Source organism: Amphimedon queenslandica, unplaced genomic scaffold (assembly GCF_000090795.2).
Source record: "Amphimedon queenslandica unplaced genomic scaffold, v1.1 AMPQUscaffold_13316, whole genome shotgun sequence".
Taxonomy (NCBI): Eukaryota; Metazoa; Porifera; class Demospongiae; order Haplosclerida; family Niphatidae; genus Amphimedon; species Amphimedon queenslandica.
Window position 1 is genome coordinate 94012 of NW_003546448.1, and position 17159 is coordinate 111170.

Here is a 17159-nt window from a genome sequence, read left to right on the forward strand (position 1 = left end):
TATTTACTTATTTATTAGCATGTTTATTATTGTACTAACATGTCCATTGTATCCTTGAACAGGACTAGACAACATATCAAACTCTGCTTCTTTCTTTTTTCTTATGTCTTGCGTACGAGCCTTTATTTTTATAATAAAAAGTCTTTCTTATCACGGGTACTAATACTCACTGATATAGCAGTATAGACTTCAATAGCTTCTTTTACAGCATCGGCATCACTGTGTTCATCCTATTAGTAAAACATACTGCACTGATCTACTGCACACACGAATAGCTTACACCAAGGCTTCTTTGAATTTCTTTCAATAGAGCAGGATACTTCTCAAGTCTCTTAAATGGCTAAAGAAATACAATATAGTAATTTTAGATTAGGTAATGCTCTTGAGTATCTAATCTTGGTTGGAATCAGCTCATACAATATAAGTACATGTATATGTATCATATAAAATTAAAAAAAAGAAGAATTCTCTGACAAAGGCAATGCACTTATTACATGCATGATTTCTGGCTCCATTTTAAAAAATCGAAACTTGATCGGAATCAGTTGAAACTTTTTACACAACATAAGTAGATATATATACATGTAAATCAGAAATAATAATAAAAATTGAGAATTCTCTCAATTTCATTTTTGACAAAATTTGGCCAAAGAACATGTACAGTTACTGTATAGTATCCACTAAGAAGTCTTGTGGGAACACTGTTTCTATTTCAAAAATGGCTTCAAAATCACTCAATTTTAATTACATTTTCTGATACATGTACATATACATGCTCTTGGGTTACATAAAAAACCTCATGTACATGCAAGCATAAATAATCTATGGTCAAATGATATACAATATGCAATTATCGACTCACTTTACTCAAACTAGTTGTTAGTGTTAAAATCCCAGGACTGGCAGCACCTCTGGACTCCATGAACGAGGAGAGTTTATCTCTAAAATAAACAGGACAAGACAATAATAGTATATCTCTTATAAACTCAGAGACTAACGAGTTATCAGTCAGTACAGCAACTGCCTTAGGATGATTGGCACAGTAAGTAGAGTACAGGGACTCCAACTAGAAACGAAAAGTTAACATTAAGTGAGTCAAAATGATGTCAGTACTCATAACACAGTACCTCATCGGATGCTTTTAGGAAAATGGTCCCAATGTTTTGCTGATGCAAGGCCAAACGTGAGCAATCTTGAATGGTCCGGCAATAGTTCTGCTGCCACTTGTTGACTTCTGGGAGGTTACCAGTAAGAGTGGCTACTTCATTTGGAGGCAGACTACAATTTATGAGTGATAGAAAAGGAGAAAAAAGGATTAAAATATTAATTTGGTAGATATGCATAGATTGTATCTACATGTAACGTACACGTTGGAGTTCTTCAATGGGGTCAGATAGGCAGAGAGAAGTGTCTATAAAATTAGATAAAAACAATTACTACACACCAATGAGAATATACTGACCTGAAGATCATTCGTATATGCTCTTTCTGTCTCTACAATATCATTCATTACCTGTACACAATGAGGAAATGACTTACGAACAGCACAATTATTATTATTATAAATATGCATACACAAAGAAATAAACAGAGGTAATACATGCATGTACTAAGAGATACATACAGCTGATTTAAAATAAGAGTGATTGTTTATACAACAATTACCATATAGCATACAAGCATGTTGCACTAAAAATGTCTTGGCAGTTACATGTGTATCTACATCACAGGCCAAATGGAATGTATGCATTATAGTAGCAATTTAGACACAAAAGGGACACAATTTGTAGACGCATTTATAATCTTGACAATGATTCCCACACATAATCATCTGATTGGTTGATGACTGTAGATGTACATGATGTGATGCATTAACTAAAACAACAAGATCTGCTGCATCACTACATAGTAGCCCGTGACCTTATTTGGAGTTCAACAATCATTTGTAAACATGCCATACCATGTCATAGAACTGTTGCAAGCTATTCCTTTTATCAGGAGCAGTACCACTTGAACTTGTAAGAGAAGACAACACATCTATATAATGATAAGAAGAAGGAAAAGAGAGAAGAGAGAGAGAGAAAGAGAGAGAGAAAGAGAGAAAGAAAGAGAGAGAGAGAGAGAATGATCAAGAGAATACATTAGTCACAGTATCTTACCAGGAGGCACTTCTTCAACATAGTTCCCAGGGAACCATCCAACCTTCCCGTTACAGTATCCTTCCCACCAGCCTCCCTCTATAACTTTAGTTACTGTTATTATGTCGCCTTTATCGAAAACCAGCTGCATAGCAATATAAAGGAGGAATAATCTATGACTCTAAATAAAGCCCACCTCGTCATCTCCTTCTCCCGTGAAGGCAAACTTTCCTCTCATTAACAGTTCTGGTGAATCTTGAGTGTCTCTACCTCCTCCCCCTCCTCCTCCTTTTCCTCCTTCTGTCTGCTGTTCTGAGTCAGACAACTGTAAATGATCAAAGTCCTCAGTAGCTCCCTCTACTTTACCTAATGGCTTAAGGCCCATGCCAATACCTACACAATGTACAACAATAAAATAAAAATAAGCTCAAATACATTATTTGTAGGGCAATTATGTTCCAGTAATCACAGGGCAAGCTGCATTACTTTTAAATACACAAAAATGATGAAAGTGTTCAAATATGAAGAAAAGGTTTGGGAGTCAGATCCAAGAGCCAGTGATTTGATTTTATAAGTAACTGAAAGCATGTAGAGTTTATTCAGTGAAATAACAAATAATAAAAGTACATTCAAGAGTACACTATACATGTATGTGCCTTTACCTTCAGCAATCCTGTATAATTCTTGAAGAGTTGAAAGAACTGGAGTGAAGTCACGCTTACTATCAGTCAGATCACCTAATCTAAATATCTTGAGAGAAAGGAGAGAGATAATAGACGTTAGCAACAACAAAAGCAAGAGAGAGAGGGAGAGAGAGAGAGAGAGAGAGAGAGTGAGAGAGTCTTACTTTAACAACCCCCAGTCCATTACAAGCCTGAAGAAAGTGAAGTATATTGTCTTCAGTGGATGTAGAGTTACGGTCAGTCTTGATCTGAGATAAAAGACAATGGAAGCTCTTATAAACACAGAAAGAGTGCAATATTACAGCATATGAATCAATAGACACAACAGCCTACTATCTCACTATCACTGGAACTCCTTATATAAGAGAAAATGATTTGTACCATTAATTATTATAATCTACCACACCCTTGGCAATCGGCACATTATGCATTATTGGTATCATTATAGATCAAAAATTAGTAAGTTATGGTTACTAGAGCATAAGTATAGTCTCCTTAAATGTAGAATGTTTTGTATTTTTATGCAGCAACTTTATTTTCATTACAATTTGGGGCATAATCATACAAAGGGACATTGTATATTTAAAATATAAACATAACGATAACAAACAATTGGCAAGGAACCAAGGTATAGTAATGCATCCAAGATCAATAAAGAAATCATTATGCAATGTACTGTAATCTTTCTTTAATGCAACATTGCTTGATCATTAACATATAAGGGTACGTGTACATATATGTACATGCATTTGCAAACATCATACATAATTGTTGTGTTAGCGATTATGAGCTTTTAAAAACTAAAAGCATAACGACAAAGGCATCCAAACTAACCATGATTTTAAAATTATTATTATATAATTATGTGATATTTCATAATGTGAGCGTAATTATGATGTTAATTGCTCTATAAACTTGTTGTGATCACAGGCACAATTTTAAAAAATATATAAAAATTGACCTCTCAATCCTACACCCACTCAAATCCCCACTACAGACATAACATAAAGCAATCCGGGCTACCTCCTCTACACTGTTTGGGCGCATAACGTTCACCAACTGGCATAGGGCTACACCATCTCGCAGGGCGTCACGAAAAGACCCGTCGTAATCTGGAGGTCCTATATCAATCCCGAGCCCTTTCATCCACTGTTCGATCTGTCCCTCATCTACTGTCTGCTTCCCTTTGGACATTTCTTCTCTTGGAGTCTACTAATATTTTGGACGAGTGTGTGTCGGTTTCTCGATGGGCAGAGACTATGGGGCAGTTTCTCCCGCCCCTCTTCATTTATTTTCCGCTGATTGTTCGGATACTTAAAAATGGCTCCGCCTCGTCATTCCGAATATTTTAAGGATATCTTGTCTGTATACTCTCGTCGATTTGAAAGTGCCCGGTATTATACGGAGACGGAGCTCTCAAGCACCAGAAAATGGCATCCCCTGCCCAAAAGAAGAAAGAAGAGGCCAGCCTCAAAATGCTCCGTGAATTGGTCGCCCTCCCGCACAACAAGCAGTGCTTCGAGTGCCAACAGAGAGGGCCTACGTATGCTGACATGACGACGTGTGCTTTCCTTTGTACGCAGTGTAGCGGGTTCTTGTAAGTCGCTGAGATACATGTACAGCTATAATTACTATCTATTGTGTGCTCATTAATGTAGTTTAATGTATTGTTATTATTATTTATTATGATTTTAATTGTTTGTCGTGTACAATGAAGATTCAAGGCTATCAAGGAAGCTAGTACATGTACATAAATTGTATTATGGTGTACACCTAAACCACAACCCAACCTCCAGTCATAAAGTATAAACGACTCTCTGCCAGCACTTTTGTTTATTTACAATTATCTTGCTTATCTATTGCTTTGTCATATAATTTAAATTGGTACCTGTTACACTGATGCATTCACATACACGTATAATGATGATAATTTTTTGTGTCCATTTTATTTTTAGGAGAGGAATTAATCCGCCCCATAGAGTCAAATCTGTTTCAATGACCACTTTCTCGAGCGATGAAGTGCAGAAACTTAGAAATGGTGGAAATGAAGTAAACAATAAATGATGTCATTCTTTACTCTCATTATTACATCATTATGGTTTTCCCTTGCCCTTTACCCTTTGATCATGAATCTTTCCCTCCCCTCCCTCCTTCCTTCTCTTCCACTTTCTCTCTCTCTCTTCTCCTTCCTCTTTCTCTCTCACGTCCCTTCTCTCTCTCCTCTCTCTTTTCTTTTTGTATTGTCTACCCCTTTCCCTCTAGATGGCCCGTATGATATGGCTTGGTAAATGGGACCCAAAGAGAGACAGAGAACCCACCAAGAAAGACGAGCAAGCCTTCAGAGAGTATCTTAGAGACAAATATGAGCGCAAGAAATGGTACAGGGACCCAAGTGAGGTGAAGAAAGACATTGCGTCAAGAAGTCCTGAAGCTGCATCCACAGTGACACCCACCAGTCTTCCATCAATACCACCTCCCTCACAACAAGTAAACTATATTTAATGTTATCAGTTTCTGTTATCTATAGTTGTCTTTATCATCACTTATCTTATTACATGTGATGTATAAGGCCAGTTGTATCTATGTGTATGTATTGATATCATCTCTCCTTCTCTCATAGGGTAGTTCCCGGCCTGTGACTGCTGCATCTCAGCAGGCTCCTAAGGCCCAAACGCCACAGCAGCAACAGAAAGCTCCTACCCCAATCCAGCCACCAGCTACCAAACAGAATGAAGTTAGCTTACTTGATATCTCCGATCCAGTTGGTAAGGGTCTTAATGAATACCTTAATTTTGACTTGTGAATAATGTAATGATGTAATACGATTAGTGAATATTAGTATTAATGAGTCACATGGCTTTCTCTATATTATGCTAATGAACTATGAATTCACATTTATTCTGCTATCTGTTTCTTGCTAAGTAGCTTATAATGAAATTTGTCAGAGAGTACATGATTGTTTTGATATTAGGCACTTATTGTTTTTCATAACTGCCACTCACGTAATCATATACAAATTGTTTTATTGTTTTTTGTAGTAACTAGTCCTCCTACTGGAGGTGTGTCAGTGTTTCCTCCAGGCCCGCCCCCTGTCTCTCAATCTGTTAATCAGCCACAACCACCTCTTGCAGCAAGTAAATACACACTCCTATAATGATAATAATACATAATGTTAATGCAATAATACATCATAGTATGTACTATCCTATTACCAAGAGTACCAAATACATGTGCATACATGTATGTACTCTTCTCGTTACATTGTCTTTATTTTTTAGACAATGATTTTGGCGCATTTACATCAAGTGGAGCTCCTACTGGCAGTAAGTTTCTGCTATTTAATATACATGTAATTTTAAATTTTTTGTTGGTTTTTTCCCCCTAGATTTTCTAGTTGCTAGTAGTTCCGGTAGCAGCATTGGCCAGCCTCCCTCCTCAGGGCCTGCCCCTCCTCTGTCATCTGGTGGTGGCGCTGGCGGTAATTTATCAGCTGCTGACAGATACTCTGCATTAGCTAGTCTTGATCAAACACTCAAAGACATACGACTACAAGAGGAAGAGAAACAACAACAGCAGCAGCAACAGCAACAGTTACAACAGCAACAGCAACAAATGCAACAGCAACAGCTACAACAGCAACGACAAATGATGATGATGCAGCAAGGCATGGCTGGAGGTATGGTTGCTAATCCTTTTGGAGGTGGAGCAGGAGGAGGAGGAGGAGGAGCTGTTTTAGAGAAAAGAGAATCCAATCCGTTTCTTCTGGGAGGGCACACTCCTCCTGTAACTGGACCGATGAGACAGCAGGGTGGAGGGGGAGGAGCCTTTGGTAACTTTGGTAATATGGGCCCTGCTCAAATGATGGGAGGAGCTCAGATGATGGGCAGTGGACAGATGGGCGGAGTTCAAATGGGAGCAAACCCTCAGTTTATGGGTGGATCCCCAGTAATAGGTGGAGCCCAAATGGGAATGCAAATGAGTCCACAAATGGGAGGAGCCCAGATGGGTTACGCTCAGCAAGGTGGTATGGTTGGTATGGGCCAGCAGCAGTTCCCAGGAGGAGGGGGAGGGTTTGGTGTGGGGTTTGGGATGCCTGCTGCAAGTCAGCAAGGTATGATGATGGCTGGGGGCGGTCAATGGCAGCAACAACAGGCTGTTCCTCCACAGCAGCAGGCACAGTGGGGAGGAGGCGTGTCTCCTTCTCCTGTTGGTCATCATCAGTTTGGTTTTGCTCCAGCAGTTCAAGGGAGTCCTCAGCTTCCTCAGCATCAGTTTGGAGGCTTTACGTCTCAGCCAGCCTCTGCCAATAAGCAGCAACAGCAGTTCAATTGGAGTAGCTCTCAGACTACCCCCACTACAACTGCCCCATCATTTAGTGGAACGGGTTGGTGTGGAGGGTTATCAAAACCTGCTCCTCAAGCCTCTTCAGTTCAATCTCCAACTTCACAAACCTCAACCACACCCACTGGCTGGAGCAACATGTTGATGGGCTCTACCACCACTAATGCTGGAACTGGTACGGGGTCTGCTGGCGGATGGAATAATGCTGGAACCGGTACTGGGTCTGCTGGCGGTTGGAATAGTGCTGGAACTGGTACGGGGTCTGCTGGCGGTTGGAATAATGCTGGAACTGGTACTGGGTCTGCTGGCGGTTGGAATAGTGCTGGAACTGGTACGGGGTCTGGTGGCGGTTGGAATAATGCTGGAACTGGTACGGGGCCTGCTGGTGGATGGAATAGTGCTGGAACTGGTACGGGGTCTGGTGGCGGTTGGAATAATGCTAGTGCTGCTGGTACGGGGTCTGCTGGTGGTGGATGGAATGCTTCAGCTGGTTGGGGTAGTGGTGGCGGAGCCAATCCTTTTGCTGTAAGTCAGAGAACTTGATGATAACTTTTTAATTTTTTTTCTCTAGTCAACAGGAGGGTCACAGCAGCAGTCCACTAGGAATCCCTTCATGTGATATAATTACTTATTGCACAAGATATTAATAATAGGCTATAAACTAGCTTCCATTTTTACCATTACCTCTCAATTTTCATTTTGTTATTGTTAGGCAAGCAAACAAGCAAGCAGTATTATTATTATTATTATTATTATTATTATTATTGTGTCGTTATTATAAGTTTTGTTGGTTTGTCGTTCATTTTTAATTTAATGCATTGTGGTAATAATTAAAGCAATTATTACTTGTTTATTTATTACTTATTAAATGTTAATTACTTGGACACCTTCATGATTATTATTATTATTATTACTTTTACTTGACAAAATGAGCAAGCGAAATATTTGTAAATTTTACCTCAAAGTGATGAATAAACATTATAAGTCCTAAAGTAATAACCCAAAACAAGAAAATATTCCTCAAATAGATCTATTTTTTAAATACATGGAAGATCCAAAATTGTCAAAAAAAGAATAGTTTGGCTACATAGATGTAAGATTACAGAAGATAGCATTTTTTGTATTTAAAAACTCAAGAAAAATGAGTTTAAATTTTGCTAATTTTCTGGAATTAAAAAATGTACCTACATGTATATGTGCAAGCACAATGATGACAAAAAATAAATTGCTGAATAATAATAATATGATTACAAAAGTATGAATGAAACATAATGAGAAAATAATTGAAGATTTAATTAGTTTTTGACTTGTAGACCATTACTTGCAGGCACTGGTATATCTCATGATACTACATAAGAAAGAACACACACTCAAGGATCAGAACTTAATTTTTTTTTTTGAAATACGACCTAATGGTCTAAATAATTATTTAAAATAATTAAAATAAATAAAGATAAACATTCTATCATGTTTCATATAGTGATGAAACATGATAGAAAGCTCTCATTAGTTACTATAATTTTATAACGTGTACTGGGATATTTTCGTATTGCTAAATTTTCATGAATCTTGCATTTGTAAGATTTCACAAAATAAAACTTTTGCAAATATGCTACCACGTGGCAATGAAAATGCAAAATTTCACAATTTTTATTTTCGCTATGGAGCAAAAAATGAAAAATCTGCGAAAATTTTGCTACTCAAAAATTTCCCAGTATATGGTATCACTTACTTGTTTTGAATGAAAGTGTTGCCAATACTCACTGGACCCTTCCTTATACAGGAAACTAATAGTAAGACGAGACTCATCAATATCAATATTCAAAATGTGATCATTCCAAAATCTACAAGTTATCCTTTCGTCAGGAAACCTCCTTAATATGCAGACTTCATCAGTTACCTATACATACATAATTCAATATATTGTGTGATTTGCTATTTTTAGAGTCAGTTTTAGCTATAATAAGTCGACTATTAAAATAGTGCAATCTCCTATACCAAGAGAGCATACATGTAGTTCTGCCTATGGTGGTCGGGACAACCACCTCAACAAATGAACCAACCAGTTCATCACTTAGACCATGCAACCATGCAACCATGAAATTAATACTAATAGCCATACATAAAGCATGATATTGTGGTCTACTAGTATGGTGTACATACATGTAAATTAAAAGGAATAATATTAGTCTCCAACCACCTCTAATTTTTTCTAGACCCTGAGACTGGATAATTATTTAGGGTCTGTACCTGTAGTTTGAAGATTGGGGCAGTGACGCTGATGCCATGATGCACTACGTAAGTGATGATAGGATGTCTCTCACTAAACAAAGCCAATACAGCAAGGTTCTTTATATTAACACCATTAGAATCCTAACAATGCATTAGACGGTTGATACAAATAATTATGATTTTAAACTCACAGCATTCTCAAGTTCGGACATTGTCTCTTGAAGGAGCTTCTCCTCGGCAGTTGCCAGTCGAGTTCGAGCTGATATTCGATGACACACGTCCATAGTCTCCTTAGGACTGATACCAATCATCAGTAGGAATACTAGTACGTTATGTAATACAATACTGAGCAGTGTGTCCTCTTCATATCCAAAATTCAGTCGACTTGAGCAAGGGAGAGAATTATACCTATTTATAATTAAAAGAATACATAACGCCTAAAGAGAATATCCAATGGGTCCATCTCAGCTCCTGCAAGTGTGTAGATTATTAAGAAGCCACATTTAGTATACTTCATTACTTCTGTTTATTACTCTTGATCATATAAAACTGTCTTTATACTAATTTGAGCCTGCCCCACCCCTTTTCAAAAACTGCTCCCCTTTCTTCTCTCTCACTCTAGTCAAAATTTCAAATTTGGCTCAAACTTTCTATGCATTGATGTGTATTAAGATACAAGTCGTAGCTATTCCTAACCTGTCGTATAATTCGCTTGTCTTCTCATTCCAACCTAAATACTTCCTATCAGCTTGTACAACCGCCGAAAACAAACTATTCCAGAACTGTCTCCTCACGACAATCCCTTTCATTGCACTACTGAATGCTCTAAGCAGATCAACATGTAAATACTGCAACTCATGATCCTCCACGTGTTCAGTCTCTCTCTCTGAGTCTCCTCCAAGCAATACCGGGTCGTACGCCCTCACTCTCTTACGATCATCGGATACTGATAAATTTGATTCTGCTACTTTGAATCCATTGCTATTATCATCGACAGCTCCTGGATAGCTCAGGTCTTTAAGAGGAAGGGAAGATGAGGAGGAGGTGGGGAGAGACCGACGAGTCCTTAGATTAGGACTGGGTGGGGGAAGTGGTGAGGGGGTCCTGTGTCCGTTTAACTCGTTTTCGGTTGATTTTAAAGGTGACCTTTTTCGGCTGAGGTCAGTGCATAGGCACAGTGCTAATCTCAGTACAAGGAACAATGAGAATATGGGCGTGTCAATGTCAGCCTGGAGAGATGCCTCTATTGGTTGAATGATGTACTTTAATAGATCCAGAACACCTTTATAGACTGCTCTACTGACAATCTGAAAAAGGATATAACAGCAGAGAATAAACATTCAATGTGTACAGTTCAAACATATAATAATAAAAATATTTTTTATGCATCAATAGTGATTCAATGCAACAGTGATAGCACAAGGAAGATAATAGGAAATGGGCCAGTTCACTGTTATAGTCACTGCTTACAAGCTAATAAAATAGTACATGCATGTCAAAGGTTTCCATAGGACTTCAGCATAGTGCTCATGCAGCTTCTTGATAGTTGCTCAAAAATTGAATCAATTGTCCAATTACTCTAATATCTATGACTGTATAATAGTATAGGGAACTTTGACAAAAATCACAAGGGGAAAATTCTCCATTTTATAATTTTTTTTTCTGATGCATAGGCATGTTTTTATGTCATGCAGCAAGTTTGAGCTGATTCCAATCAAAATTAGACTTTTAAAGTTACTCAAAAATTGAGCTAAAAAGTCCCTGTACTATAGTATTATAATTATTTGTACATGTACACGTACACATACATGTAGCTTACTATTGGTACTATTTCACCATTAGCTGATAACAGTAGATTATTTTGCTGACGAATACCCAATCTGAGCTCCAGGAGACGGAGTAAAGCAACGCGGCTCCTCTCCTCCGATGCTATCGTCTTTAGAGCAACAGATTTGGGCCAAGGGAGACCCTGACCAGCTCCCACTCGACACACAATGTCTTTAATTTGAGTCTCAAGCTCACTAATAAACAATAAACAAAATAAAGCAGCAATTACACATTAATTTAATACAATATACAAATGATCTATTACAAGACAAGTAACAGATGGATCCAACAGCCCATTAATAAACTCATAAGACTCACTGAAGGCTAGAAACAGCAGACCATGGGACAGAGCGGACCACATTAGATGACGAGTGCTTCTTAGGGTCTTTCACTGTAGGAGACTCTTGCTCAGTACCAGCAGAGCCGCCACTTGAAAACTGCATCATTTCAATGAGTGGACCTCTCAGATTCATCCAAGACCCGACTCTGGGGAGGCCCCCTGTCTCCGGCTCAGGGCTACTTGGACTGCTGTGTCTTCTCTTGGTCTTATGGCCAGAGAAATGACGATGAATAGGGAGAGGTGAGAGAGTCATTGATAAATTATAACTGGAGTCAGTGCTGTTGTGTGAATCAGCCACATTTATTGGTGATGTCAATAGTGAGACATTATCAGTAGCACTATCAGTAGGAGGCTCAAAAACTCCATTCATCTCTACACCAGTGTTAGCTGAATCACGATTAACTTTTGACAAAGGATCAGAATCAAGTGTTAGGGCAGAAATGTGATCAGGTGTCAGAGGTTCATGCATTAAATCAAAATCAGGCAACATCCCAGGATCAAAGCTTATAACTGAATCAGGCATGATAAGAGGATCAGACCTTAACACGGGATCACTCAATACTGGCTGCTTATTCTCAGGAGGTAATGGGACGTGATCAAACTTTGACGGTGTTTTAACTAACGACAGGTAGACTTCATTAGAGGAACCAGCTCCAACAGCAACAGGAGAAGGAGTAGAACAAGTTATTGTGATGGAAGGATGGATATCGATCGCTATATCTTTCATTTCAGGGGCAACACAGCCACGAATCGCTGAATCAGAGCTAACATCAGAATCATAAGAGATATCAGTCCCGTCATGCCGATAATGATTGGCCCCTTCTTCATCATCGCTCTCATCGCTCTCATCATCGCTGGAGAAATAATTCCTAGACATTGTATTATTAGTTGGTATCTGCCAGGCTTTGTGATGGAGCATCTCTTGATAAAGGACAGACTCATCGCAGTCAGGCTGATAGAGTGTGTACTGTAGCCGAGCAGGAGATACCTTGTCAACCCACCAGCAAAGTTTGTCACCGATTCGCTCAATTTCACAGAATCCTGCAAATACAAAACATGATATGATTATTTATGCACATCTGTATATACAGTCCATAGAGAAACATATATATGCTCCAGGAAAGAATGCCAAACAATAACTCAGCACAAAACACAATATATGTACATGCCAAATCTTCCACTCAATGACATACAGTGTGTGTGTGTGTGTGTGTGTGTGTGTGTGTGCATGTGCGTGTGTGTGCGTGTGTGTGTGTGCATCATGTCAACAGGTTCATCAAGCATGCAAGGAACACTGACAAAGGAGGATATGTACACAAAACATGTTGGCCCATTCTTTTGATAATTTGTAGAGTGAAGGAAACATGATCTTGTAATGGAAGATATTGCCAAGTATTCATTCATTTGTAGTGTAGAGCAACAATAATGTACACGTAATTGTCTGCTCCATTTCAAGCAATTACACATGTACATGTACATAAGCCTACCTTTCCTAATCTCTTCAAATGCTTTGTTTGATGGATTTAGGACCCATTCCATAAAATACTCAACACTCTAAATAACAATAAAAGTAATTAATAATAATAATAATAATAATAATAACCAGTATTTCATAGTTAAAAGTACCTGTGATTTAATGAAATTTGAAATAAATTCAATGTCACGGATCTTAGTCTTCTTAACATAGGCAGCAAGGAATGATTCCAGCCTTAGGTCAACCACAGGGCGAGGGAACAGTCTGTATATAGTCAAGTGGTTGTCTATGCAGCCAAGCATTTCAGGACCCAACAGGAACTCAATGAAAGCGACTCTTATTAAGACGTCAGTCTCATCTTTTAGTCTGGTAAGGTCAGCAATGCTGTGAGAGGATTTCTCAACCTAAATAAGATATAATAATAGCTAGAAAGAATGTAAAACATTGAGGGGCCCTGGCTCCTGACCACACCTCCCAGTCACACCCCCAAGCGTACACATACATACATAAATTCTCATAAGTAAGGGCTTTGCCCAATAAAATATTTCTAGTGCATTTTAGTGTTAAACTTTTCGCCTTTCAAAATATTCTATCTTATATACATGTATGTACATGTACATGTACAATGTAAGTATAGGCTCATTCAATTGGCTGGTAATGCACGAGTAATTCCAGTCAAAATAATAGGATTGTTAACTAAAGAGGCGGCTAATCTAGTTTAAGATAATGTTACAGGACCTAGCTATTATCGTATTATTGCTTCCTTCTATACTTAATTACATGTACATCCTATGCATACGTGCATGTCTTTAATCAAAATTGTTATTTCCTAGTTGTTTCTGTCAAAGCAGCAGCAGGCCTATGTCTACTAAAAGTATGTGGGTACATTGTACATGTACATACTTCTTCCATTTTGTCCAGTGCCTGTCTTAGGTCAGCCTGGAGCTGCAATAAAGTAACTGGAAACTTCTCCAGGAGGTCAATGTCCTGATGAATGGGAGACTCCAACTAAGAGAGAACGAGAGAGAGAGAGTGAATGAGGAGGTGATAAAGCATTGGTTATAAAAGTAGTATAAAGATAATTTACCTTTCTGTTGTCAAGATCAACAATCCAGGTCTCCATCCTGTGAGTCATGTTGATTTTCTTTACAAAAGAAGAAGGAACTCCAATGAAGAAAGGAGTGGGGACAAGCAAGAGCTGAAGGAGGAGAAAATTAAAATAAAAGGATCATGGTAGAGAGGGAGAGGGAGAGAGAGAGAGAGAGAGAGAGAGAGAGAGGAGAAAGGAATAAAGATGATAAAGAAGTCACAGTAGGCACTGTCATGTTATTGTTTTGACTTACATTCTCTGCGCTTGGTAGTGAAGTGGGCAGGAGGGGTATGACAGGGAACAGATACTGGAGCGGATAAAGAAGACTCAGGATTGTTATAACACAACGAGAAGCAAAGGCATAGTCTTGAGAATGAATAATCACCTACCATAATAACAAAACACATACAAATATACCAGGAAAACAGAATCACATGAATATTACCATGTACATGTATGTGCAGCTAGTGCATGAAAATCTACATGTACAGTATAACATAAACAATGAAAATTTATTATAATGCTATTATTGATTTCCTTCTGTAGCTTATAGTTGGAACTTGTTGATTTTGAAAGCTCAGGGGGCAATCATCAGTATAACACTCATCACTAAGAGTGCTATTCTTGATATTGTAAACACAACTCCAAAAAGCAATGATGAAAACTAACCGTACACTGTTTGCTTAAAACAAGATACAAGATAAGTAAATATCCCGTAATACGTACAGTAGTACACACACAAACATTCATTTTACGCATCTTGCCAAATATAAGCTACTCATAACAGCTACAGTTAGTTCATTGTTAGAACAATGCTGTTCTTAAGCAATTGGGTGGTGCACAATACAAAGGAATTGATGGCAATGTGAGTGTACACATGTATCATCCTCATTTGGTATATTGTGTGCACATAATGAAACCCACTAATGATAAAGCAGTAAAATCAGAAGCAATATTGTTAAAAATTCCCATAAAAACATATCAAAGCAAAAAGCAATGTACAGTAGACTAGGTGAATCATTGTGAATGGATGTACAATTGTACATGGACAAGTACAATGAAATTACCTTGTGCTCCAATAGAAGCAGCTTGTATATTTCAATGACTAAATGAATGTCTAGTCTTTGCAATACATAATGAATGGGAAGATCAACAAACGGAAGGCGAGAAGATGGAGGGTACCCAACAAGGACAGCGGGATCAACCTCAAGCTCTACCTCCATCAATTCAATACCGCGTCTCGGAACAGGAAGAACAACGAGAGACTCCACCCAGTCGGTAACCTCCTTTATGGGGGCCGTCATGTCAGAGGATGAAGGATGGAAATGCGAGCGAATGAGAAGCTCCCAACTGAGCTTATCGCCGCAATAGAGATCAACAAAATGAATGAAAGTGTGCAGGACCTTCTCAAAGAACTGATAATTGTCCTGCAAGGATAGGATGCAGACACTCAGGAGACCCCATTCCTGTATCCCAACTAAGGACTCAGACTCGGATCTTGATACCCAGTTAGGAGACTGAGCCCTCAGGAGGTTATCGGTAAGGTATGGAAAGGTGACACAGACCCCGTACGTGCGTATGTTAGTCTCCGTGTTAGTGAGCATAAAGTAATGAGTAGTTGTGCTCGCATTGGAGTCTAATGAAGACAGATGAGATGAAGAGGCTGTAGAGATAGGAGAGACTGAGTCAGGAGGGCAGCCATCTTCCTCTGGCTGACAGAAATATGTAATATTGCTAGGCAGTGGTCTCTGGGGTATATCATTCAGTGGGTGACGCCATATTATGCCTGGTTTAGCCTGTCTGACATTATGCCAGTCAGCAGGAGGGAGTTTGGTTGAGCTGGGACTGATAGGAGAGCCGGCAGTGGGTCCCCTGCCTTCTTCAGTGGTGGGACCGACTATGAATATGTAGTCTAGCAGATGAGGTGAGTCGACAGCTGCCATTACATTGAAAAGAAGTCGGTCATTCACTACTAGAGGAAGATGGAGTGAAGAATTCCTACAATACCGTGGTTACTTCCTCCATTCACTACGCGGTGAGAAGAGCATTAATTGGAATAATTACAAATTTTACCGCTTTCTTCCAGATCAAGTATGAATATTCTAAAAAGAACCTCGAAAAGAACTGGATGATGAAGCTTTATGTATTTATTTCTCCTTGTAAAAGAAGTTTTTAGGCTCATTTTAGACAATTTTCCTATTTTTCTATGGCATCCATTCACAAAAAAGGAGGGACTAGTTTTTAGCCACGCCTAGCCTTTCCAAAAATGAAAAAATTATGGGCGCCGCGTGCGGCAACCATATTGTGACAACTGTAACTTAGCAATAATAACCTAGCAACTGTAACTTAGCAACAGTTGCTATAGCAACTGTAACTTAGCAACAGTTGCTAGGAAACTCAACCTAGCAACTGTAACTTAGCAACAGTTACTAGGGAAATTTGCCGGGAAATAATTTTTATTATTATTAATTTTCCTTAAAATTCTTAAAATTTTTAAATTTTTGAATTCTTAAACCTTAAATCCTTAAAATTCTTAAATAAAATTAATTGAGAAAAATTAATTTTCCTAACTTAAATTAAAATAATAAATTAAATTAAATAATGACAAAACACTAACAATGACAAAACAAAAAGGAGAGAGGAATAACAATAATAAATAATAATTAATAATTATTATTAATTAATAATAATAGTAAATAATAATAATTTTAATGTTTAAGTAATTATTATAATTAAAATAATAGAATTAAATTTAATAAATTTAATAATTAAAAATATTTTGCTACTAAAAATAATTTCCCAGCAAATATTATTATTTTCCTTGTAACTGTTGTTAAGTTACTGTTGCCTAGTAACTGTTTCTAGCAACTGTTACTAAGTTAGAGTTGCTAGGTTACTGTTGCCTAGTAGCTGTTGCTAAGTTAGAGTTGCTATGTTACTGTTGCCTAGCAACTGTTGCTAGGTTACAGTTACTAGGTTACTGTTGCCTAGTAGCTGTTGCTAAGTTAGAGTTGCTAGGTTACTGTTGCCTAGC

The 17159-nt window shown here is 38.2% G+C and overlaps 3 protein-coding genes and 1 long non-coding RNA gene across 7 annotated transcripts in view; 2 read left to right on the forward strand and 2 right to left on the reverse strand.

The window, feature by feature from the left end:
- LOC100639409 (rho guanine nucleotide exchange factor 7-like) overlaps nt 1-4094 on the reverse strand; it is a 6903-nt gene extending 2809 nt beyond the window's left edge. For both annotated transcript variants that reach the window (XM_011406705.2, XM_019998498.1), the window contains exons 1-14: nt 3845-4094; nt 2986-3069; nt 2801-2888; nt 2335-2531; nt 2160-2283; nt 1961-2037; nt 1463-1513; nt 1368-1411; nt 1128-1278; nt 999-1066; nt 863-941; nt 281-340; nt 171-230; nt 40-120 (exon numbers count right to left, since the gene is read on the reverse strand). In XM_011406705.2, the coding sequence (XP_011405007.2) occupies nt 40-120; nt 171-230; nt 281-340; nt 863-941; nt 999-1066; nt 1128-1278; nt 1368-1411; nt 1463-1513; nt 1961-2037; nt 2160-2283; nt 2335-2531; nt 2801-2888; nt 2986-3069; nt 3845-4015 (1335 nt within the window). In that variant the 5' untranslated portion in view covers nt 4016-4094. The remainder of the gene's footprint in view (nt 1-39; nt 121-170; nt 231-280; nt 341-862; nt 942-998; nt 1067-1127; nt 1279-1367; nt 1412-1462; nt 1514-1960; nt 2038-2159; nt 2284-2334; nt 2532-2800; nt 2889-2985; nt 3070-3844) is intronic.
- Nucleotides 4095-4211: 117 nt separating this feature from the next.
- On the forward strand, nt 4212-8126 carry LOC100639535 (arf-GAP domain and FG repeat-containing protein 1-like). 2 transcript variants are annotated; one of them, XM_019998500.1, is made up of 9 exons: nt 4212-4418; nt 4777-4870; nt 5084-5308; nt 5442-5586; nt 5860-5955; nt 6100-6144; nt 6207-7337; nt 7416-7687; nt 7734-8126. In XM_019998500.1, the coding sequence occupies exons 1-9, from the start codon at nt 4252-4254 to the stop codon at nt 7779-7781; spliced, it is 2223 nt and encodes a 740-aa protein (XP_019854059.1). In that variant the 5' UTR covers nt 4212-4251; the 3' UTR covers nt 7782-8126. The 2 variants fall into 2 exon arrangements, with proteins under 2 accessions (XP_019854059.1, XP_019854058.1); XM_019998499.1 differs by having other exon boundaries at nt 6207-7687.
- A 130-nt stretch (nt 8127-8256) lies between these two features.
- On the reverse strand, nt 8257-16092 carry LOC105313356 (MAP kinase-activating death domain protein-like). The gene is made up of 13 exons (XM_011406709.2): nt 15193-16092; nt 14379-14510; nt 14123-14233; nt 13939-14043; nt 13188-13439; nt 13049-13115; nt 11540-12602; nt 11214-11415; nt 10091-10701; nt 9586-9802; nt 9413-9535; nt 8895-9062; nt 8257-8510 (listed from the first exon to the last, which is right to left on the reverse strand). The coding sequence occupies exons 1-13, from the start codon at nt 16066-16068 to the stop codon at nt 8454-8456; spliced, it is 3984 nt and encodes a 1327-aa protein (XP_011405011.1). The 5' UTR covers nt 16069-16092; the 3' UTR covers nt 8257-8453.
- LOC109583254 (uncharacterized) lies at nt 15962-16352 on the forward strand. Of its 2 annotated transcripts, XR_002185421.1 has the most exons (3): nt 15962-16049; nt 16102-16160; nt 16212-16352. It is a non-coding gene; the product is annotated as an uncharacterized LOC109583254 (long non-coding RNA). The 2 variants fall into 2 exon arrangements; XR_002185420.1 differs by lacking the exon at nt 15962-16049 and having other exon boundaries at nt 16077-16160.
- Nucleotides 16353-17159: the final 807 nt, after the last annotated feature.

What these genes read in the sequence shown, in the direction of transcription:
- LOC105313356 (XM_011406709.2), bottom strand. Translation starts at nt 16,068, where the DNA reads ATGGCAGCTGTCGACTCACCTCATCTGCTAGACTACATATTCATAGTC. An exon ending in TTGATCTTGACAACAGAAAG is followed by an intron (nt 14,044 to 14,122) that starts GTAAATTATCTT and finishes GTTCTCTCTTAG; the next exon opens with TTGGAGTCTCCCATTCATCA. An exon ending in CAAATTTCATTAAATCACAG is followed by an intron (nt 13,116 to 13,187) that starts GTACTTTTAACT and finishes ATTGTTATTTAG; the next exon opens with AGTGTTGAGTATTTTATGGA.
- LOC100639535 (XM_019998499.1), top strand. Translation starts at nt 4,252, where the DNA reads ATGGCATCCCCTGCCCAAAAGAAGAAAGAAGAGGCCAGCCTCAAAATG. An exon ending in TGATATCTCCGATCCAGTTG is followed by an intron (nt 5,587 to 5,859) that starts GTAAGGGTCTTA and finishes TGTTTTTTGTAG; the next exon opens with TAACTAGTCCTCCTACTGGA. An exon ending in ACAACCACCTCTTGCAGCAA is followed by an intron (nt 5,956 to 6,099) that starts GTAAATACACAC and finishes TTTATTTTTTAG; the next exon opens with ACAATGATTTTGGCGCATTT.